General features: G+C 39.2%; 1 protein-coding gene across 1 annotated transcript in view; it reads left to right on the forward strand.

Moving 5' to 3' along the window:
* CNKSR3 (CNKSR family member 3) overlaps window positions 1-18,688 on the forward strand; it is a 58,393-nt gene that overhangs the window by 18,001 nt on the left and 21,704 nt on the right. Inside the window, exons 2-4 of the mRNA XM_057364879.1 lie at window positions 9,833-9,996; window positions 16,558-16,760; window positions 18,078-18,165. Of these exons, the coding sequence (XP_057220862.1) occupies window positions 9,833-9,996; window positions 16,558-16,760; window positions 18,078-18,165 (455 nt within the window). The remainder of the gene's footprint in view (window positions 1-9,832; window positions 9,997-16,557; window positions 16,761-18,077; window positions 18,166-18,688) is intronic.

The raw sequence follows: 18,688 nt of genomic DNA on the forward strand, positions 1-18,688 counted from the left end.
TATCACTTGTAAACCTCTAAAGAAGAGAATTTTTTAGGGTGTAGGAAGAAGCTGGCAATATTTTAAGTCCTGTTGCATCTCTCAGTRCAGCTATTTGGTTGTCTTTCTTGCCTCACATAATGTATGCAACTTCAAAGGCACACTGAGTGATTATCCTTTTACTGTGCTAAAAGCTCTGTATTTGCTCGCACTGTCAATCAAGTCTTCACCAGCAAAATGATTTTATTAGRTTGTGACAAACACTAGGTTATGTTCACTGGGCATGATGGCTATCAAAAGTTCAAGAACAATCATTTTGATTTAACTCATCCCTTTATTTTTAATAAACTATTCCTTTTTTCCTGCCATTTCAGTAGTCTACTGCAATATGTACCAAATGAACCAAGTGAACCTTTSTGTGGGTTTAAAATAATTGTTTTGGGGGGGATAAGTAGGTTGCTAGTTATAACGGTAAAGCATTAGGGTGAGAAAGAGTAACAAGATCTAGGGTCATGCTGGCTTAAGTGCTGCTGGACCAGCACTTTATTTAACTACCACTATTTCAAATGCAGCCAACAGACAAACAGGTACATCTTTGCATGTATTAGTATATTGGGAAGAAGGGTTTTCTTGTTTCAGTTTGGAGTTTATAGTAGTTTTCAAGTGATATTGAAGCAACAAATGTTGACTAAATAGGAGTGCCTCATTACATCTACAGCATACTGCCATTTTATTTGGYTCATATTGCCTTGCTTATGCTGCACACAGCAGATAAATACAAGCTGCACCTTGCCACAAGTAGGATATTATTTTTAMTGTGAAATGTGGGAGGATGTTGGCAGAAGTGTCCCAGAAGACATCCTGTGGCATTAGCTAGGAAGCTATCTGGGCTTGTCTGTCTAAARCAGGTGTGTTCTCTGTTTTAATGTGTTTGCCTGCATTTGCTTAGTGCTGGCTTTCATTGCATGTTCTGTTGAAACTAAGAGTGCCAGGTCTGTCTGCACAGAACATATCCATATGCTTTGCTTCCACCTCATTTATGTAGTGTCCCAAACAGAAGCTCTTAAAAGCATGGARAGATTGATTTTGCAAAACATAGCTGGTCAGTAAGTAATGTAGTTGATTCTCCAAAGAGAAAACCAAAGCATGAGTGTTGCTTTGTGTGAAGCTACTGCATCWTATAGAACTTAACCCCAGTGCATGCAGAGAACATACACCAAGGTCAGCCGGAAAAATCAATGTGCATCAGTTTTCTTCTTTTGTCCTTCATCTTTCTCTGATCTGCAGTCCTTTTTCTGGGATTAATGAAGAGTTGTAGCTGACATGCTGGTAACAAGAAGATAACATGCTGCCAGGTGTTTGAGAATGAACCCTTGTTTGTGGTTCCTGTTTTTCTTTCTCGGAAACTCATTTTTATTCAGGGTGAGTACTTGGGGTAGCACTGTGGAGTCTTGCTGCCTGGGGCTGAGTGGTAATTCCTGARCAAGGGGATGTCTCATCTCTTCCTTCTCTCTCCCAGGTGAGTCAGAATTTCACCCCTAGGAGCCAAGTCATACTTAATAGCTGAATACTCACTGAGACGAGTCAGTCTCTTAGGGAAGTGGGTGATACCAGTGAATGGGATGGCACTAAAGACACATGGGGTTGTGGCCTAGAGCRCCACAGCTTTGCACAGATATCCAGTCCAGTTCTGCTGGTGAACAGCATGACTGCATGTATATTCTGACACCTGCCTTCAAAGTGCTGGGAATGTAATTAAACAGATTTTTTTATTTTTTTTGGTTCCTAGTTATAGTTTGGTTCCTAAGTATAGCCTACTTTTCATGTCTAGGGGGAATGCCCTGTTAAATTGGAAAAGCCTTTAATTTCTTTCTCTCTGGTTCTGACACAGTGATCTATTTTTCAATGTAGTAAAGTGTGTTTGACATACATCTTCATGCTTATAGCTCTTATTTTTTAAAAGAGTTATTTGATTAAACCTGTATGTTTTTATGCTGTATATTGCTGTGTTCTGTTTTTTTTCCCTTTTCCTTTTTTTTTTTTTTAGATACATGACATGCCATCAGAACTTGTATTTCTATGATGTTACATTTTAATTTTACCTTTAGTTTGAAGTTTTAAAGCTTTGTCATTGTAAGAACCTCCATATAGAAAAAGGTAGAAATAAGTTTCTCTTCCCCTACCCCAATTTTTAATGAATTATCTGAAAAGGAGCTATTATAAAGGAAGAAAACTCCACTTTGAGTTTTAGGTAAAATTTTGGAATTAAATAGCACTAACTTCAATTACAGAATTGCCTTTATCAGTGTTTATTGTATACTGCCATTTCTCCATGTCAAATCTATTTTTTGAGTTCTGGTGCAAGTTCACTCATTGTCAACCAGAGGTACAATTTCTAAATTTAATCACTCTAGCAATTTTCCATTTGATGTTAATACCTCAAGCTGGATTACTAAACCCATGAGAGCAGCTGTGTGATTCATGTGAATCACTGTGATCTATTTCCTAGTATTACTAGGGTCTATTTTTTGCTGTATTTCTTTTAATCACTCTGTAAAAGCTTTGGTTCTATTTTTGGCTTAAATTTATATCACAATTCAACAATAGTGTATGGCTTTTTCTTCTCCCCCCATTCCTCCCCAACTCCAATTCCTCTATATAGAGTTTTGCCTTTTTGGGAAAATCTTGTGTCACTATTACAGAAAATACTAAAACACTACTGAAGACAGTTTTCTTAAGTCTTAGAATAGGATCTCACCCTTGTTGTGAGAATGAAACAAGATGCYTGGAGAAGTTTTGGATGTCTCATCCCTGGAAGTGCTCAATGCCAGGTKGGATGGGGCTTTGAGTAACCTGGTCTAGTGGTGTCCCTGCCCATACTRGGGGTGTGGAGGGAGGGATGTGGAAATTAGATGATCTTWAAGGTCCTTTCCAAYCCAAACCATTCTATGATTCTAAAAGTAATTAAGAGGRAAGCTACCGTCTACATTTTAGTGCTSTGTATGTCACAGCTGTGTTCTGTGCCGCCTAGCAAAGTGTCCCATCCTGAATGTTTGCCAGAAAGGGATACATTAAGCAGTGTAATAGGAAAGATGACATGTTGTGTTACCTTCTGTAGGCTTCCTCAAGCCTTAGACCATCTTTGTTTGAGTCTGTCCGGGTCAGACTTGACTTCTGTGGCACTTTCTTTCATGAACCTGTTCACCTTTCCATGAACCTGTATGGATGTTGAACATTCATTGCATTCTGCTGTGTGAAGAATCCTCCCTTTATTGCTTGTTTGGACCTGTTGTTGCATGCTTGCTTCATTGTCTCTCTGATTCCTGTGCTGGAAGAGATCCTAGGGAATCGGTGTTCTTTCTTGTCAATTCTGACTTTTCAGGTCTTTACTATGTCCTTTTCCCCAGAATATTTTCTTCTGTAAAATTTATTCCATGTCTGCTTAGTTGCCTGAAAATATTTTTTGAGAAAAATATGAGTAGATTTGTCTGGCTTTTGTAGAGAGATGTCTTACAAAACTTCTGGAGTATTAGAAGGGTTCAGCAAGCTATTTTGACTCTTCCTGAACATGCTTCATGATRGTGAAGTGCTACAGCTTAGAGTTGTCCTCAGATTTACTGACTGGRCCAAGATAATGGGCAGTGGCAGAATGGTTGCAATCACTGGCTTTGTAGGGAGGACTGATAAAAAGCAAAGTGCAGTGTAACACAAGACCTGTCACTCTGAGATTGTATCTATACTGAGCAACTAAAGGTTAAACACAGTCTGTGTTGCCCTTTTAGTCAGGATAGCTTACAACCCAAATTTACCCACGAGTTCTTTTATTACAAGGCAAAGCTTTCAGTTTCATGCTCAAAAAAAAACCAAAGGGATTTATGGATGGATTTGAATGGAATGAATGGATTTATTTTGAGGTAATGTGAATGCATGTGTACGTAGACTGTTTTTCCAGGCTAAATATATTAGTTGGAAATACTGAAAATAGAAACATGTTGCAAAAGCCTTTCTGTGCAACTGTCAGTCAGGGGGGATTATAGAGGGGGCAGTAAAGCATTCATTATCAAGGTTGAAGGCTTCACCATTTTCCTCTGTCCTGCTGTGACCTCAATGAGAGAGCTACCCTTTGCATCCAGAGCCCAGCAATTTGCCTGGTACCATCCCTGTGCGATGGGGGACACAAACAAGGAACTTTGTACCCCTCTGGCTGTTCTCAGCAATGCCTGTCCACAGCAAAGCTGTACCTGGTGCCTCCCGAGGTAGCACGTTATGCCTGCTTCACTAGGATGCGGTGCTTAGACAAAACCATGGAAGAGTTGCTTACAGTACATGAGGAGAAGAGAGCTTACTTTATAAAAAATCTGGTTTAGGCAGGAGACAGTTTYTCATGCTGTTAATTAGAAGCTCTTGTTCTTCAAGTCTGTGGGTTTGTTTTTTTTAAAGTTATTGATACTTCAGATGGTGACAATGTTATGACTAGTTGTGAAATTACATGAGAGTAAAAAGTGGAATGACTAAGTTTTTTCACATTTGTACTAGGCAATAACACAAAGATCTCTTAAARACATTTTCTTGGAAAACTAAGACCTTTGAGCTCTTTTCTGACCTCTAAAGGTGGCTCACACCAGTTGATAACTAAACTTTTGTTTTGGAAACTTTTGGAAAGATAAATGCAAAAACRTTGATGATAGCTAACAATCAGGCAKGTGGWTCCTTGAAAGTCAGTTCTTAGCTGGGCTCAAATTAGTAGTGAAATAAGTTTTTACTGACTGCTCTAGATTTAATTTTTTATCCTCCTCTTAACCTTGAATTCCTTTAAGGTCATCCCGGGTTCTGTTTATAATACTGCAGGAGGAGAATGGCATCTGTGATGTTACTGTTTAAAACCTTCCCACTGTGTTCTGTATTAAAGAAAACTGTCTATTTGTTTTCCTTTCCTTTTCACCCTGTACCTGTCCTACTGAGCCACTTTAGCTTTCAGCTGTCTTGCAGACCCTTTTTCCTTATTTTCCTTTGCCTTCTCAGGTGCTGGTTCATCTGCTTATGAAGTAGTTATTTTCTCTTTCTAATGTTCATTTGCTGCTTTGATTCCCTCCTACTTTTTGTTTGATTAATTTCTTCCATTCCTGGAAATAGAGGAAATGATGGGAGGAAGCTATCACRGTAGCTGTTRTAAAATGATGTGGAATATAAGTTAYAGGATARTGRCACATACCATGGAGTATATMMAAGATTCTCACAGAACWGATCATCTTTCAAGGCTTGGGAGGGATGAAGTTCATTTGTGCAAGGAGCCTTTGGACTAAAAGTGGCAACTGTATAGACCCTGAAGAGCAGACCAGAATAAGAGTGACTTTTGTAGGCAGGAAGGTCAGCTTTCAGGTGATGAGTCAAAGAAGACTTCAGCAGTTTTATCCTAAGTGGCTATCCAAGGTTTGGACACCTCTTGAATGGGGTGAGGGTTGTAGTTGTAGTTGAAGTTCGGTTCTACCCAAGAGATGCTGCATGCTTGTTAGAGTCATCCAACAGAGAGGAGACTATGTGATCATAATAATGCTTTATTTCCTTGAGACAGTGAGCAATGATCCCCATGGTCATGCTATGTGAAGGAAAAGATCTTGTGCTTTAAGAGTTCTTCCTCTGTTCAAGTGGCTTGTGCTCCTCCCCCTTCCTTGTGTCAACTTTTGGTATTTTATGAGCTATCCTGAGAATCTGTTCCAAGTTCYTGAATGTACTGAAAGTAATCCGTCACATTCCACTTTCCCCTACCTGTCCTTCCTCAGTCCYTTGCTCCTTTTCCTTGCTCTCTGTGCCCTCTGCCCCTTCTGGGTTGGAGGGAATAGACTCTGTGTAGATTGTGGTATCACAAGAGAAGAGAGTGAGGGAGTGTGGGGTGGTGGGAGGAAAAAAGAGGTGGTGAGTCAGCTGTGCATGCAATACATTAGTTAATTGTTGCTTTATGTAGGGAAATTATTTGGTAATGTCCAGCACAGAGGTTGAGCAGAAAGCGTGAAACTGCTTAAAGACTGCTCACAAAACACACCTTCTAGTTCTTTGGGAGTCAGGTATGCACTTCTCAATGGCTGACATCTCTCAACAATAGAAATGTTAATTCTCCTTGAATAGAAAACTGATAGTTATGGCTCAGACCCAAGTTCGCCCTTAACTCCCTCCAAGTTGTTTCTTTCTTTCTCTCAATTCTTATACAAAATAACTTTCTTAATCATGGAAACAGGCTGAGATTGGTATCAGTGCAAATCCCAAGTGTAAGCTCYGTGCTAATGTTTTTGCATGAATGCAAGGTATTGAATGTCTTCTGGGGTGCTTTGCGWGGTGGTTACTTTAGACAGAAAAGTCTAGACAGTTCTTAGGATCTATTGCACATCTCTACACCTGCCAAAATTTGGGAGTGAGTTTTGTTCAAATTACACTGCTGTTCCTCAGAAAGGTTTTCACAATACACATAACACTAACTGGACTAGTTTGTCTCTCTCTCACTCCTTTCCCCCAAAAATCTCTGCTACTGGTGTCCTAAAACKTGAATAAAGTTATTTTTATTTCTACCTTTCCTCATCCTCTTAACAATTATGAAGAACATTCTTTTATACATTATAAGAACATTCTTTTGTACATGGTTTTGTTGTATGTACAAGAAATCATGTAAAGATTTCACACATATGATTGAGACAAATGCTTTTTAAACACACTTTAAGCCTGAAATAAATAGATTAGCTTTCAGAAAGGCTCTTCAGTGGGTAAAGGAGGTAAATATAGATACCTTTTTTCAATGTCAGTCTTAATWGTATTTTTTCAGAAATAGAGAAAACTACTTTCTTGCTTGAACCGGCTAATAGTGCAGTTGAAAATGACCTGGAATGTAAGAAAGTGTCTTTCTAAGTAATGTAGAATTACTTTTTATAGTTTTCAGTTCACCTAAATTCCTCAGCAATATCCAGACACTACTGATGTGCAATACCAAGTCTCTCTAAGACTCTGAAGTTTATGGAGAAAATACATGGAAAGAACATAGATGTTTGCAAGAAGAAAAAAATGAGCAATTCATTTAGACTACATTTGAATGCTGATTTTAAAACTTAAATATTATGAAAATTTATTGAACTGGGTTGTGAGTACTTTTTCCTCACTTCTCCCTTCCTTCTTGGAAGTGTGGTTTGAACATTATGTTTTTGGTTTGTGTATGATGTTTAAACGTTTCATTCATATGATGGAAAATTAAACAATAGGCTATAAAATGTGGTTGCAATCTCAATTAAATGTTTGATATTTCTCCCTATGTATCCTAGTAAAAATAATGACAATGTTTCTAATGTTGGTAAGCTCATCTTGAACTGTCTATGAATACATGAGCTTGTGGGTCTGTCTTCACTTCCTGCTTTGCATAGTTTTTGTCACTTAATCTGAAATACAAGTTTAGCTGAGCAGCTGTGCCCCTGTGTTGGCTGTTTTAAGTCAACATTTGTGCAATTTTGTAATATTTTATAAAATACAGTCCTACTGTATGATTGTAAAAATATTGTTTGTAAGGACTCTTAATTTAAAAATTTTTTGAAAGGTATCCCTTCAAGTTCTAGTGGRCCTTCAAGAATAGGCAAAGCATGAATTAAAAAAAGCAAAGGCAAGCTTAAAACCCACAGTTGTATTTCTTGGATAGGATACATACATTTGAGTCTCCATGTTTTAGTGTAGAATGAAGTTCCAGAAAGTTGAGTCAACACACAAAGGATAGTAGGCAAAAACCACACTGCATAAAAAAAACTTAAAAAATAAAACCTTAACTGCATGCTAAATTAAGTGTTTTATTTGAGGTGTTTGTGTAGTTTGTAATGGAAACTATGGGCTTACAAGAGCAAATGATGGGAAACAGTGGTCTGCAATGCAGCAATAAAAATTGGGAATGCCAAATATGTGCACTGTATGTCAGCTTTGGTTGTGAATTTGTTTGAAAAAATAAATTGTTAAACAATGAAGGCCAGTTATTTTTTTATTATTTTTCCTGGGAAARGAGTTTGTATAGCCTAAGGGGGGAATTTGGTGCCTGTGGGAAAGAGAACAGTGGGCTCAATTTTCAAGATTTGCAGCTTTGCCAAGACATATGGGAAGAAACAAGAGTGCACCCCAAACAACTGTAGCCCTGGGAGACTCTGCTAGTCTTGCATGTGGGTTTTCCCATTCTTAATTATGCTTAAAAATCAAGCTGTGTGCACTGGTAGCTCTGCACGGGGATGAGTCGAGCTTGCTCAGCCAGATGTTGATTTACTCTAATAATTAAGCTTGCCTGAGTCATGTGAAGGGCTGTCTGTCCTCATTAACTTGAAAAGGCAAGTGGTGTGTGTTTAGTCAGCCTGTGCCTTTGGGAGCCCATCCTCTGCACATCTGCTGTGAGCAGGCAGTGCARGGGAGCCGTGGCTGCCTTGTGCTACTGTTTGGAAGTGAATTGTTTCATGTGACTCCTCAGACCCCCTTGTGATTCGCGTCAAATGTTTTCTTGGGAGTGTTTGTTTTCCAGACTGCTGGTGCAGCTCCACGAGTGGAACTGAGTGCTGGTCTTTGGCTCTCTGTTCTTTGTAGTTCAGGATGCTGTTCGTGTTTCTCATCTGCTGCGTTCCATATCCTGTGCATCTCAATGGTTTCCTTTTGAACCGGSTTAGTGCATAAACATCCTTTATTCAACTGAAGGTTCAACCTTTTTTTAAAAAGGAATTGATGAAACAATGTAGCTCTTGTGGACAATACACAGTAGATGTCAAATGGGTGATCTGAGTTTTTGTTCACGTCAACTGTTTGCAGTGAATGTGGTGTATTCCTACAAAGCAGACCCCATCATGCCTGCTCCTTTTGCCCTAGCCAGTATGTTGAAGGAGAGCGTATCAAGAGCACTGCAACATCTTTAAAATAACACATCCATCCAAATTCCTCCCTAGATGGTTGCTGCTCACAGGGTCTTAAACAACAGAGGAAATGAGGAGAATACACAATAAAACAGGATTAACATGTGAAGATTAGTACAATAAGATGAAAACCAGAATCTCTTTCTGTAATCACTCGGGAAACCTACTGTAGAGAACAGGATCATAGAATCACAGTTTAAAGTGAGGTCTTGGGAGATATSCTGGGACAAAATAGTCTAGACTGTTTTAAAAATACTTCCAGTTAAAAAAAATGAATTAGATTTCTTACTGGTGTGTGTTGTTGATCCTYAGCAAGGGGAAGGAATGGCTGCTTCCGGAAGCTGCAGTGTCTTATAAATCAAGGTAAAAGTGAGACATGAGCCAAACATAAYTTTCATTGCTGTGCCTTTGTATTGGGTTTTTTTTTTTTTTAAATAAATTTTCCTTCTCATCACATAGTGCTTTTGTTTCTTTTCTTGTTTAATGAGGCTTTGGGCAAGATTTTTGTTCTTGCCTTGCCTTGGATTTTTTGGTTTTTTATTTTATTTTATTTTTTTTAAATTTTTTAAATTTTTTTGTTTTGACAGCTGTTAAATTTTTATTGTTGCTTTGGATGCCCCTCAGGGTTTGGGTTACCCTGATGTGTATGTCCCTTGGCCATTTTGCCTGTGCAGACAACAAAGGCACATTTTTACTGGCTGAGCTTGATCTGCAATGAGCAGGCAGGTTGTGCATTGACTTAGTGACCCAAAGATCCCCATAACTTAGATGCTCTGTTTCTGTGCTCCCGTGGTACAACCTGCACTGCAAGTTGCTTGCATGATTTTGCATTGGTATATTGTATGAACTTTAAATTTCTGCCTTTTGCGATGTGTTATCCTTTTTTTTTTTCTTCTTTTTTGTTTGTTTCTGACGTCCTCTTGTTTCTTTTTTTTGTGTTTTGGTAGGCCTGGACGATTGCCTGCAGCAGTATGTCCATAAATTTGAACGAGAGAAGATAAATGGTGAGCAGCTGTTACAGATTTCTCACCAGGACCTTGAAGACTTAGGGATCTCACGGATTGGACACCAGGAACTGGTTCTAGAGGCTGTGGATCTCCTGTGTGCACTGGTTAGTTACGTGGTGAACAGATATGCCAAGAATTTCTTAAAGTGCTTTTTTGGGTGAATAACCAAAGCRAGATTGATAAAATCAGAATACCATTGTCTCTTGCTTTCTGTTGCACATCATGATAAAAGAAAACAATAAGCATTTGTTTAGGTCTTGCAAGTTTTGTATTAGTAGTTCTTAAACCTTTTCCTGATAAGAGGCAATTTTAATTCATTTGATTGCACTTCCAAAGGAAGAAGTTGTCTGAGTGACATTGCTAGATCACTGTTAGTGATCACAGATTATTGTTAGTGAACAGTTTGTCTCAGAAGACAGAAGACACATCGTTGAAATGGCAGGTGCAAGAAGTTCCTAAAATCAGTTGAAATGGGCTTAGGGAAAATGTGTAGCAAACATAGGAAGTAAAGAAAAATTAATTCTTGAAATGAAGGAGATTTAGTCACCTCCATTACAGTCTAGTTGAACTCTCATTGGATTCTCTGAGGAACTCAAGCTCTTCCTTTGTCCTACTCCTGATATATAACTATACATATTTGAAAACAAACATACCCTGGAAAGAATAAATACATTTTGTATTGTTTTACTGGTGCAGGCTTTATTTAAAAGCCATAGTTTGGTCACAGTCTTGAAGGTCTGTTTGATGTAATGCAGTGTAATGAGCACCAGAGGTATATATAATTACATCAGGGAGGAGGGTGACAAAGCCTACTTGATGATTCCTTGGCCAGCKCTGGCCTCCCTTCCCTTCATTAGGCAACGCTTGCAGCACTGAGCATACTCTTCTTAAAATGGAGAGTCTTTATTGCCTGTGTGAAATGTGCTCTATTTGCTGCAGAGAGGTGCCACAGAGAGTGTTCTTGCTCCATAACTTGGAGCAAAATATACTGAAAGAAGCATATTTAATGAAATATCTTCTACAATCYGTGATGTTTCTCAAAGAGTTACTCTTATACTTAAAAAGCGTTTTATTTCCTTAATATATTTGGTCTACCAAAAAGTTCTAACAATTAACTTGAAAATCTAGTGGAAGAATGTAACTAGACTGAAAAGCAGTTCCATGGTGTGAAAGGAACTTGTTGGGCAAGTGCAGGGATCTGATGAGTTAGTAAATGTAATGTGGTCCTGACTGAAGTGAGCTATGTGGCAGTCCCCAAGGGCACTTTTTTTATTCTCTTAAAAATATTAGCATAAAGTGAACAAAGCTGGACAACTGCCAGAACCTAAAGCTGTGTTTTATCTCCTACAATTTCCTTCCAATTTCCTTTGTAGACAAAAGTTTTGACCTCAGACCCATTTCTGGAAATCCTTTGTGAAACGCAGCTCAAGTTAATGCATTAGACAGATACTGCATATTACAGCTGAAATACCCTTCTTCCCTTTTTAAGAAGGGAAGGAAGAATCCCTRTGTTTCCAGTTTGCCCTTTGCCACCTTTTTGATGCCTGATCCCKTAAGGAATTGTATAGAATCACCATTGATTTTGTTTTCAAGGGGACACTAAACGCTAATGACAGCAAATTAATTTTTGCTGTTTCTTCTTTTTGTGCAAGAGAGAGGTTTCCTGATTTCACCTGCATTGGTTCTTTGAAAGTGGGAGTGTTCATTGTTTGGTGGCTGTTTTGTGCATATGCTGACACTTTCCCAATTTTTGGAATCTTGCAAAGGAACTGKTTTTTTTATTTTTTTTTYYTTWWKYTTTTTTTTCTTTTTTTGTTCCCCCCTTTTTGACCCCAGTGCCCTCCCCCGCCACTGTGCTGTCAGCTCACACTGTGAAAATSTGGCATTGGCTGGGCCAGCCTGACATCACTCTTTGAAGATTGTCATTCTTATTAGTGGAAAGGCTGAAAGGGGATTTTGGTGGTTTCCCAGTCCTGGTGTTCCYGAGAAGARTTTCCCCTTTTTTATCTAGTTTTGYCWTRGCTGTTTYCCAGCTGAGTTTCCTTCAGATCAGTACTTTGGTCATACTTCGTGCCACAAGAACAYGTGGCTCTAAAGACAGTGAGGCAGCTCTCTTTGGAACTTCTTTCTCCTGCAGTATCTCATTTCAAGCATTCACTATATACACCTTYGTTCCAGCCTCAGTAGATCAGTCACTAAACAGAGTGTGAGCATAGTCCATTCCTTGAGAAAGAACACCAAATGCACCTGATTTTTTTAATTTAGTTTTTATAGGGGTTGAGTACTATTTGGCAGCACCAAGCTAAAAATATGTCTGGAAGTTTCTGGTGTTGAAGAGAAATTAATGCATCTTTCTCTGCTCCTTTGGTGATGARGCAATGTTCCTTCATATCCTTGTAGCAGTGGCTGCATATGCAACATCCTGAAGCATCAGCAGGAGAGTGTSGGTTGGGATAAAAAATGAAGGTTTCCTCTGAGCGCGCATTTCTGTTGCTCTTGAGCTGGTCTAATAGAGTTCTGAATAGCTGTTGAAGACTTATTYGAGGAATTTAGAGGATATATCAAAGGACCTGAATTCCCCAGAGGGGAAAAACATCATGCACTTGAGTGTTTCAACTTTTTATTGACAGTATTTGCTGGAGGTGGGGGAAAGGGAAGGGATGGCAGGAAGATGACGTTGCTTTSTTGATTAAAGTATTTGGGGAAGGGGGGAACAAACATACATGACTTTGCTTTCCAAACCACAAAAGTAGGGACAGAAAACAAACTTTTGAGGGTTTAATGGATATAAAACAATTCAAGCATGAAACTATGCAAATATTTTCACTTTTAATGTGTTCTTTGGATTTGATTTCTGAGCCTTTGCCTACAGTGTATGATGGGAGAGTTTGGAAACAAAAAAGCAGTGGATTTTTTTTGAGATTAGAATGAAGATATACTAGTTAAATACAATTAAAAAAACTCCAAACCCTGAAAAAAACCCATAAACCAAAAAGAACGTAGTTGTGCCTTTAATAGTTTTACTGGTAGTAACGTTCTGCCAGCATATTTGCAGTATAACAAAATATAACATCATAAAAAGAAATAAAACATGCACACATGAAGACTTACCCTTTAGGTCCTTATCATTGTCAAAGAATGTCTGTGCACTGCCACATAAGATTTTAGTTYTYTAGAGGTCTCAAATTTAGTGTAATTTATTAGAAAATTTGCTACTCCAAAGGTTCTTAAGAATGCAGTTTTGTTAAAAGGAATATAACAAGGATGGGTGACTGTGACAGTGCCTTGTGTTAAGTCTAGTGTTTATAATGGCCTGCAGTGAGTTGGATYACCTTCTGAGCTGGCATTTGAATTGGTTTTATTCATTTTTTTTTTCCCAGAGCAGGCTTTCAATTTGATCAACAAGCAGGTCCGACTCATCACGTTGTTGCATGTGAACATGGCTGTGAAAGGGAAGAGGGCAGTGGTCTGCATCAGCCCAATTCAGCTTYGACACAACTGCTGTGCTCTTTTGACTTAAGTTAGCCATGTTTTTGGGTTTTTAAAAAWTTTTTYAATGTTTTTGTTATGTTGGCTGYCTGACYTTGAGCAWTTATTTGGTCAGATTATTTTTTCTCATTAAATGTGACAGAGTTTAGAAGGGGCGCRCTCTTGTGCGCATGTGCTCTCTCCTGCACGTGTGGGTGCTGCCTCTCCTCCAGCCCTGCATGTGGTTCCCAGGTTAATGAGTAATAACCTGGGAATGTTTGATATCGGGTGCTCTTGACCGCTGACTTCAGTGTTTCGATTAAAACAACTTTGATGTTCAAAATTGGGAGCAATAGTAAAATGTAAGCTTTTCTTTGGTTCATAAACAACATCTAAAACCTTTTGGTTGCTTAATTAATAATTTGCTARTTCTTGTAGCCCTGATCCTGTGGAAATATTTCAAGAAAAGCCTGCTAAGCTTTGCTCTTCAACTGTGTGTCACTGTGAAGGCTGCTTGGTGTGTTGCCACAATATCAGCATTCCTATCTGTCCTGAACTGGGGCTACAGTACTGTGACAAGTTAAATTAATCYAAGTCAGCTGCTGTCTCCACCCCCTTCTGTCTTCTGATTAGTGATCTTTTGTGCTTGCACTCACCTGATCCTGAAGTGAGCTACTTCAGGGAGCTAAACCAAGCGATTAGATTTCTTTGTATTGTCTAGATCTAAGACAGCCCTTCCAACAGACAGGACATTGCAAGTGAAGGAGCAGGAATAGTTGGGGATATGAAAGGTGGTCAAGACAGTTTGAGCTTGGATAGAAGCATTGCTATGTGTGGTGAAGGGGCAAAAGGCTGTGTATTACAGCAGACAGGTGAGTGAATGCTTGCCCCTGGAGCAGAGGCAGCTTGTGATGGGTTGTGATGACCCATATTTCTGCGAAAGTTCATCCATCAGGGCTGATCCACAGTTGGATAATTTGGTGTCTTGGTACTGAAGAGCTGCATGCCCTGTGTTGCACTGGGTAGGTGTAGTGCTTGGCCAGGAGCTTTCCTGGGGCACAAACTGCTGGTTGAGCGGTGGAGGTGCACTGTAGACTCTTTGGGGGAAGTTGTAGGAGAGCTCAGAGTGCCACTGTTACAGCTTGGCAGTGATGTGCKCTTGAGAGTTTGTTGGGGACACCAGTTATTCTTATGAGCTGGAGCCCCTGCGTCCCTGGAGGCAACACCTGTGTTGCTGAAGTCTTCAGTCTCAAAACTGAGAACTACTTGACAGAATTATTTAAAAACTATTTGAACTGGAAGAGTCACACCAGACTCACACATGGTGTAAATGAATTTAAAGAGGTGTGATAAGGAGTATCACCCCTTTGCTAAGGACCAAGCCCAAAATCTTACCTTACATGTTCTCTTACATGCTGGTGCATCCCTAATCTCAAATCCTCACAGCTGGTTTCTGCATCTGAATGACAAAAAGAAAAGCTGGAGATACTTAATTATGTGAAAACTCTCAAGTTCTGATCAGAGTGATTAGGTGGTTATACTGCTGCACAGAAAAAGTGTTTTCTGTTCTTTTTGAAAGCAGKGGTTCAGTGTCCTCAAGCTCCCCTTTTTGAGAGGAGGATTTCTGATATGTGGCTGCTTTCTTGTGGTCACAGGAACTTGCCCCACATCCAGACCTGTTTGTGATAAAGTATTCATTCGACAATAGACTAATATGCAATCTTCTGAGAGGAGGATAAAACTAACTGCAAGAAATGGAAAAAAATAAAGCTTTTTCTGGTGCTGGGATTTTTTTTGTGTTTTGTTGCTGTTCTTAAAAGGTGGTAAGTTCACGCATCACAGTGTTGCAAGTACTTTAAAGTTGTTTAGTAATCCAGTTCTTTCCCTTTCTGTGATGCTGGAAAATTTAAGGATATCCTTTGCTGTTGCAACAGTGGCATTTTTTAAAATGGAACATATCCTTTCAACCCCTGATCCTGGCTGCACTTTCAGGGTACTTCCTTGCCAAGAACCCTGAGGTTGAGGAGGGAGGCACTTGTGTAACTTAAACCCACTGGGATATTATCCATAGGAGTTTGTAGTGTTTTAAAGGTACAGTCTCTGTCCTTGGAGGTTTTCAAGATCTGACAAGGTAAAATCCTGAGTGAGCTGGTCTGAGCTCACAGCTGAGCCTTCTGTGAGCAGCAGATTGGTGTGAGGCCTCTGAAGCTCCCTTTTAGCCTGGGTAGTGCTGTGATCCTGAGTTGGAGGTATTAGGAAACCCTGGAAATTGACAATTGAGTGGAATTAAAATTTGCTTTAGTTGATTTAGATTTTGAGTGGGAAAKTGGTAAGAATAGATAGTATATCTGACTAAACTATGGAACTTGGAGGCTGGTTGCAAGAATCTGCATTACAAAAGAATGGAAAAGGGCAGTACTCTTGTATTTTTGTGTGTTTGTTTGTTCTGATGGGGGTGCTTTTATGTTATTTTGGATTTTTTTTCGATTTTTTTTCCTCAAGAAAAATACAAATTTGAATTTATGTACTTGAAGTTACAGGCAAGACTCCCATATTTTTTTTAAGGTTTTGTAAATTTTTGTAAAGATGCTGTTGAATGAAAAATATTATGTCTAAAAATGGGTTTAATTACCATGTATAATGTTAATGSTGTCCTCAGACTTGCAAATAATTGCACTGTTGTAGTCAAGGAGCACAGTTACTGAAAACTTGTGACCCAAATATTTACTCAAGCTTTTGATTGCAAAATTACATTTGTTTCCTCTTGATGTTTTCATCTCTAACCAGATTTAACTTATCYTTAGTTGTGAATGAAATGTTGTTTCAGTGTTTATTTACCGCAGGATAARAAACATTTTAAGAACAAAACAAGCTTGCTTTTCTTTAACGAAAAGAAAAACAACACAATCCTGTTATTAACAAGTAAATTATATCTGTTAGGACATTGGGACCTCATTCTGATTGCAAAGTGTCCTCAAATCTCATTGATGTCAGCAACTTTGAGGGGGTTTGTCTCCTACTAAAGTATTCATCAGTGGCCACAGCGTAGAACAAATCTTAAGAGGTATTTTGGCCAAAAAACATGAGAAAGTTGTGCAAATCTTCAAGACTAATGTCCCTTATGAGCTTTTAACTTGTGGTAAAACAGGAGAGAACTCAAGAAGAATATTTATTAAGCTTAATAATATTCCTTGCAGAACTATGGTCTTGAAACAGACAACATGAAGAACCTGGTTCTCAAGCTGCGAGGGTCATCCAACAATCTGCAAAATTACATCAGCAGCCGCAGGAAAAGTTCGAATTATGATGGAAACACYTCTCGCAAACCCCCCAACGAATTCCTTACTTCTGTTGTAGATCTTATTGGTGCTGCTAAAGCCTTGCTTGCATGGTTGGACAGGTAAGAGCAAAATGGTTATATTTTAATTTGCTGCTYTAATGAATTGCTTCTCTTTGTAGGGCAAGTCCTAGATGCTTGGGTAAAGATCTTGATGTCCAAAASCCCTTTTTCTGGTGTTGCTAGAAGGTCTCTAGTGGATAAATTTGACCTAGGGTATATATTCTTGCACTTCCACTCCTGCTAAAATGAATAAAACTGTCAACATTGCACACAAACTGTTACTTATAAAAGTAGAAGTGTCCCATTTCAGGTCAGTTTCTCCTACATGACTTTCCCACTTTGTAAATTACTYGTCATTGGCAGGTGCTTTCCTAAARGAGTTTTTAATGTTCTGCTGAAACCATGGTCTTTGCTGTGTGATTTGAAAACTGAGCAGCGGGAGAAGTTCTACTTCTGCTGTTTTGTTTTCTCTTCAAAAAAAAAAAATTAATCTTATTTCTTTTTTCTTCCTGGAAAGACCCAGAGTTATTTTGTGACAGCTGCAGCAAGTCAGGTGCTGGCAGGGCTGCAGTCCATGATAACAGATGAACATAAATTCTCCAACCCGTTGCTTCCTTTTCTGAGAGGGAATGTTGGGAGGAGAACTGCACAGGGACTGACAGCAAGGAGCACTTTTATCCTTTATCCTGCTCTCAAGCAAGGAGTTGTTCTGTGTCCAAGGCTGTGATGTTAACAGTTTGTGCTTCTCACCTGGTCCTCTCCTCTCATTCTGTTTCTGGCAACTCACACTAAATTTTTTTCTGTAACTCACAGTTAGCAAAATCTCTGGCTTGTCCATTTCCAAACCTGCTATGGTTCTTCTCAATCCCTTTTCTAGATTTTGCAGCTGTCTGAAGGGTCAGAGGTAGAGCTGTCCAGGCCYTAAAGCTGCCCTACCTATAATGATTCTTCTCTTAAGTCTCACTGCACCTTTGTGTGTAAAATGTGAAAATCCATTYTTCTTCTTTTAGAGAATTGGTGGGTTTTTTTGTCCAGTCAGAAAGCTGGAGGTATCCTCACTGGTAAACCCAAGAGTGATTTTTACAACACTGTGTTTTGACTTGAACTTGCAAGTGAGATTAGTGCAATTGGCAAACTGACGATTTCTTCTGGTTCTGCGCTCTGAACTTGCTTACCACAGGCCTAGACACTTCCCATTTTTGGTGCAGGAGTGGAGCAGGACTATGCAGTCAGGAATACTTGCATTGTAAAGCTGATCTCACACTTGTGTCATTGTCAGAGTTGGAGAGGTTACTCTCATATGCTCTTCCTCACTGATATGGTAGAATGGGAGAAAGCTAGTCCCTCCAATCTAAGAGGAATTTTCTCTTGTTGTAGGACCCCATTTACAGGTATTGCTGACTTTTCATCAATGAAGAACAGAATCATTCAGCTCTGCTTGGACCTCACTACTACTGTTCAGAAGGTCAGCTGATTTCTTTTCCTCTCTGCTTTCCAAAAGGGAAGGAAAGGGGGTGTTTGGGGAAGTGATATGCTTGCTGTGTGCTGAGTGCTAATGAAAGGCAGTTCTGGGAATAAGAGCTTACTTTTACCATTCATGAAGGTCAGTTTCAGTTGTCTATATTTCTGAGTCATGGCGTTTTTTGGTTTTCCCCCTGCCCCTCAATTTAATTACCAATTTTGGTGTTGCTGGCTCTATCTTAAGTGATTGCAGCTTAAAAGCTTCTCATATTTTCTTGAGCATGACTGGAAAGAGGTTTAGTCTTTGAGATAGTTGTTCTGCATTTGAAGATTTTCACATTCCAAACAGCATGTTGAAAAACAGTTATCAGTACTAACTCTGAACAAAAATACTGCTCCATTGGTTTTCATACCTGTGCTTGCAGACTCCCTAGATCTTGTCCCATGCAGAATGTTTTAGCCATGAAATGGGAAATGCTGCATCTAATGGAAGGAGCTGCCACCTTTATATTACAAATCCCACTAGC

This window comes from Malurus melanocephalus, unplaced genomic scaffold (assembly GCF_030028575.1).
Source record: "Malurus melanocephalus ecotype Western Australia unplaced genomic scaffold, MMel_1.1 scaffold_43, whole genome shotgun sequence".
NCBI classification, from domain to species: Eukaryota; Metazoa; Chordata; class Aves; order Passeriformes; family Maluridae; genus Malurus; species Malurus melanocephalus.